General features: G+C 57.3%; 1 protein-coding gene across 1 annotated transcript in view; it reads left to right on the forward strand.

Moving 5' to 3' along the window:
* Window positions 1-1,952: 1,952 nt before the first annotated feature.
* Window positions 1,953-4,647, forward strand: part of EPN2 (epsin 2) — a 44,718-nt gene continuing 42,023 nt past the window's right edge. The window contains exon 1 of the mRNA XM_077746699.1: window positions 1,953-2,862. Coding sequence (XP_077602825.1) covers window positions 2,268-2,862 — 595 coding nt within the window. The 5' untranslated portion in view covers window positions 1,953-2,267. The remainder of the gene's footprint in view (window positions 2,863-4,647) is intronic.

The raw sequence follows: 4,647 nt of genomic DNA on the forward strand, positions 1-4,647 counted from the left end.
ATCGCCGCGCCTCCTGCCTCCCTGAGGGGTGTGGGAAGGTCGTGCCTGCTGCGCACCAGATGGAGCGACACATGGTAGTGGCTGGTGGTCCCTGGCACACGGCAGGGCCCCTGGGCGCTCAGTACGGCCGACCATTACTACTGATTTTCATGAGTGCCTGTACTTGAAGCTGGGAGGTGCTTGTTAAAAATCAAAGGGTTCTTTTTTGCTTTTTGAGGCCGGTCCCATCTCTGGCAGTGGCGAACGTTGTGGTGAACGAAAAAGCCTGACTAAATCAAATGTGCAGGTCACCGTGACAGTTTTTATCCCTGGTCTTTGGCAGGCCTTAGACGATTTGTGAGAGCTGGCCAAACCGGTGCAGAGGCCGACTGCGCCTGCCTTCCGCTGAAACCCCGTTCTGTGGCTTCGGATGGAGACTGAGTTCTTGGCATATTTGAGGCTGGAGAGGCGGCCTCGTTAGCCATGGAGGATGTGTTGGTTGTCACCGGGACACAATTTTATGAGCTGTCTCTTTGTATGGTCACATGTGATAAGTGTCATTGTGTTTCCTGTGGTTCTTACCCCCTCCCCCCGCCCCACTACATCTTTTGTTTACTTCTTTTNCCAGGCTGCTTTGGAAGAGGTGACCTTACTTAGCTGACCCCATGGGTTCCTCACCTCTACCTTACCTGGAGGGTTTTCACACGAGCATTAGGTGAGATGGAGCCTGGCCCAAGGCTGCCTTGGCAGAGTCGGAATGAGCCCAGCATGTGGTAATGAGGGGGTGTTCATGAGGGGGTGGGCACAGTGGGGGGGAGGCACTTGTTTTGTGTCCAGGCCCCAGTGGAGCTGCTCTGTCTTTGGCAGTCCCTGGAGTCTTCTCCACCTCAGTTTCCCCATTTTATAGATGAGGAGTAGTTCACTCGCGACTTCTCCTACCCTCTCGGGTCTCCTCAGCTTTGAAGACATACTGGGAGTTGTTTCTGGCAGAAACTCCCTCCCCTGCCTGCCTTTGCAGCCCCCAGCAGCCGGCCGGGCGGGCTTCTGGCTTTGCGCCCTCAGACCCCGGTGTTCACCTCTGGCCCCCGCCAGACCGGCCTTCCTGAGGACAGGGGCTCCGTTTTCAATCTGTTGCGCAAATTTATTCAACAGTATCTATCCCCATGTCAGGCATAGTGTCGGAGGCTGGGTGGTTATTGATGAAAAGACCAAACTCACTGACCAAAGCCCATTGTCAGAGACATAGGCCTCACTCTAGCTCAGGAGATGTTTCTTCTCCGNGGGGCTGTGGCACCGGGCTTGGTGGACCCGTGTATGTGTAACCCTGGGCCTCAGTTCTGTGCTCAGTGACGTGAGGGGATGGGGCTGGAACCAGACTATTTCTAGGTTCGTATTAGCTCAGGCCAGATGCCAGAGACTCTGAAAGTCCACTGGACGGTCCTGCCTGTGCTCTAGAAGAGTAGCTGGAACCCGTTATAAGGAGTCAGGGGAAGAGCGGTGCTCACAGAAAATTCCCCGAGCATTTAGAAGCACAGTGGACTGAAGCCAAACATTGAATGATTTTAAAGGCGTAGACAGCACCTGGCTGGCTCGGCAGTACGGCACGTGACTCTTCCTCTCAGGGTCGTGGGTTTGAGCCCCACGTTGGGTATAGAGATTACTTTAAAAAAAGGCATAGATAGACATCTTGAGGGGTAAGACACGTCTTTCTTGCTCCCACAGGTAATTTAAAATTTGTCAGGCCCAGCTTCCCCCGGTGTTATGACTGTTCTGTTCTCTTGCCACGCCGTGAAAATACAGCCCACAGAGGAGCTGCGCCAGTGGGAATTTGGAAATAGAACAACAGTCATAGTGTTTACTTCTCGTCTTCCCAAGGCTTAAACTTGAGTTTAGATTGTATTCGTTATTAACTTGTAGTATTGTTCTTGTCGTAATATTTTTTTAAAACCGTGGCTCACTCTCTTCCTAGGGAGGCTGGAGTAAGTTCACTCACCCCCCCCAACGCCCAGACCCCGACCGACCTCAGTACCTGCCGTTTACAGACAAGACTGAGCCAGAGGCCCCTACTTTGTCGGAGGAGCGCAGGCTACAGTGAGCGTGTTTCTCTCTTCCTCCAGGTCATGGCTTCTGGCCTCTCGGACCTGAGGCCCCAGCGGAGGACATGACCGTCAGGGACCCTGCTTCAGGTCTGTTGCGGAGACCGAACCGTCACAGGGCACGAACTTGCCCAGGACAGGAAAGTCTGTCTCTCTGAAGGAGCTTTACAGTTTGTTGCCAAGAAAGTAAAAATGGCGACTTCATCTATCAGACGGCAAATGAAAAACATCGTGAACAATTACTCGGAAGCGGAGATAAAAGTCCGGGAAGCCACCTCCAATGACCCGTGGGGCCCGTCCAGCTCCCTGATGACGGAGATCGCGGACCTGACCTACAACGTGGTGGCCTTCTCCGAGATCATGAGCATGGTGTGGAAGCGGCTCAACGACCACGGCAAGAACTGGCGGCACGTGTACAAGGCGCTGACGCTGCTGGACTACCTCATCAAGACGGGCTCCGAGCGCGTGGCCCAGCAGTGCCGCGAGAACATCTTCGCCATCCAGACCCTCAAGGACTTCCAGTACGTCGACCGCGACGGCAAGGACCAGGGCATCAACGTGCGCGAGAAGTCGAAGCAGCTGGTGGCCCTCCTCAAGGACGAGGAGCGGCTGAAGGCCGAGAGGGCCCAGGCTCTCAAAACCAAAGAGCGCATGGCCCAGGTGGCCACCGGCATGGGCAGCAACCAGATCACCTTCGGCCGCGGCTCCAGCCAGCCCAACCTCTCCACCAGCTACTCGGAGCAGGAGTACGGCAAGGCCGGCGGCTCGCCTGCCTCCTACCATGGCTGTGAGTAGTGGAAGCGCTCCCCTCCCCTTGCCGCAGCATGCGGGGCGCAGACACAGCAGCGCTGGGCCTCAGGTAGGGTGGGCGCCCCGGGCTGAGCGAGAGCTCGTACGTGTCCGCCCTTCTCGGCTCCCGGTGGTCTGCTCCGGGCCACAGTGACACGGGCACTTGGTCCCTTGGTTGCTCTGGCTCAGGGGTCCCATGACCCTCTGCTGCTCTGTGGTGTGAGTCAGTGCCTCTGGGGGGCAAGGTCTGCCCGCTTCCCCTGCAGGGAGGGGCTGGAGCGAAGCCCCTGGCCTGACCCCAGACAGCAGGGAGTGGGCTGCGTTCGGTAGCTAGGAGGAAACAGCGCTCTTGCTTGATGACCTTGTGTCTTTAATCTCCTGTGAAACGTGTTCCTGACGACTGGGCTGCTCGTCTCCCGACTAGCTGGGTGTGATTCTACCTCAGCGTCACGGGGGTTGATGGGATATCTCTGTCCCCGTGAAAGGGGGAGGCAGAAGCCTCTGCGGGCATTAGTGAGAGCGGCTCCTGGTGATTGGCTTGCACGGCTTGCACGGCTGGCTCTGCGCTGGGTGGGGCTGCTCTGTTTTCTGTTTTGCAAGTTGGAGAACGCTGGGCCTTCGCCCAACCCTCAGACGAGACTTGAGGGAACAGAGCGGAGTTCAGGGCCCAACGGAAGCTGGTCTCTGTGAGCCACGTTGGCGTCCTGGGCGTTCACTCAAAGCATCCCCGGGAGCAGACGCCCTGCTGCTTTCCCGACGCCCTGTCAAGACAGGTAGCCTTGGTGGCCTGTGGGGGACGCGGAGCTGGCATCCTACAGCTGTAAAAACAAAAGCGCTCGCCCCCACACAGCCTTTCTTTTTGGAATCAGTAACACTGCATCAGCATAACACAAACCTCTTTTTTTATAATTTTTTAAAAATGTTTGTTTATTTTTGAGAGAGAGACAGAGACAGAACACCAGTAGAGGAGGGGCAGAGAGAGAGGGGGAGACACAGAATCCAAAGCAGGCTCTGGGCTCCGAACTGTCAGCACAGAGCCCGGCGTGGGGCTCAAACCCATGAACCAGGAGATCATGACCTGGGCTGAAGTCAGATGCTTAGCCGACTGAGCCACCCGGGTGCCCCCACCACCCCGCCTTNGCCCCCACCCCGCCTTTTTTTAAAGGAAATTGTAGCCTGACAGACGCCTGTCGCTCCTCATGTGGCCAGCAGGTTGGCCGGCCGATCACCTACTAATGTGCTCCTGCTCACAGAGGTCTGTGTGATGTCATCATGCCCTGGCAGCATTCTGAGGAATGTGTCAAATGGGAGGTTTGCGCACTAAGCCAGGCTTGCTGACTTCCCCAGGAATTCTCAGTTATCACCGAGCTCGGAGAGCTCAGCACTCCTGCCCCCGTTTCCAGTTGCTGTCTCCCTCTCACTTGGAGCTGCTCTTGAAGTAAAGGTTGTGACCCTCACGAGACCTTCTCCAGAGTCCCCATCTGGGCCGGGTTGCCCGACATAGCGGAGATTGCCCTTTAAGGAGCGAACTTGGTTGTCACCGTCCGGGGGCCGGCCCGCCCCCCGAGCTGCCCGCTGAGGGCTGAGCTGGTGGCTTCCTGTCTGGGGAGCGGACACGCCTGTGCTCTGCAGCCGCGGGGAGCGGCTCCTCTCGCCACAGGCCTCTTGCGGTCGTTTTTGTCCCGGAGCCAGAGGCTCCCAGGCGAGAGCTAGAATAGCGTCCCATTCATCCGAGGACCGTGGGACGTTCGGGTGCGGGCCCCGGGGGGCTCGGATCGGGCCG

The sequence above is a fragment of the Crocuta crocuta genome, unplaced genomic scaffold (genome assembly GCF_008692635.1).
Source record: "Crocuta crocuta isolate KB4526 unplaced genomic scaffold, BGI_CrCroc_1.0 scaffold139, whole genome shotgun sequence".
Taxonomy (NCBI): Eukaryota; Metazoa; Chordata; class Mammalia; order Carnivora; family Hyaenidae; genus Crocuta; species Crocuta crocuta.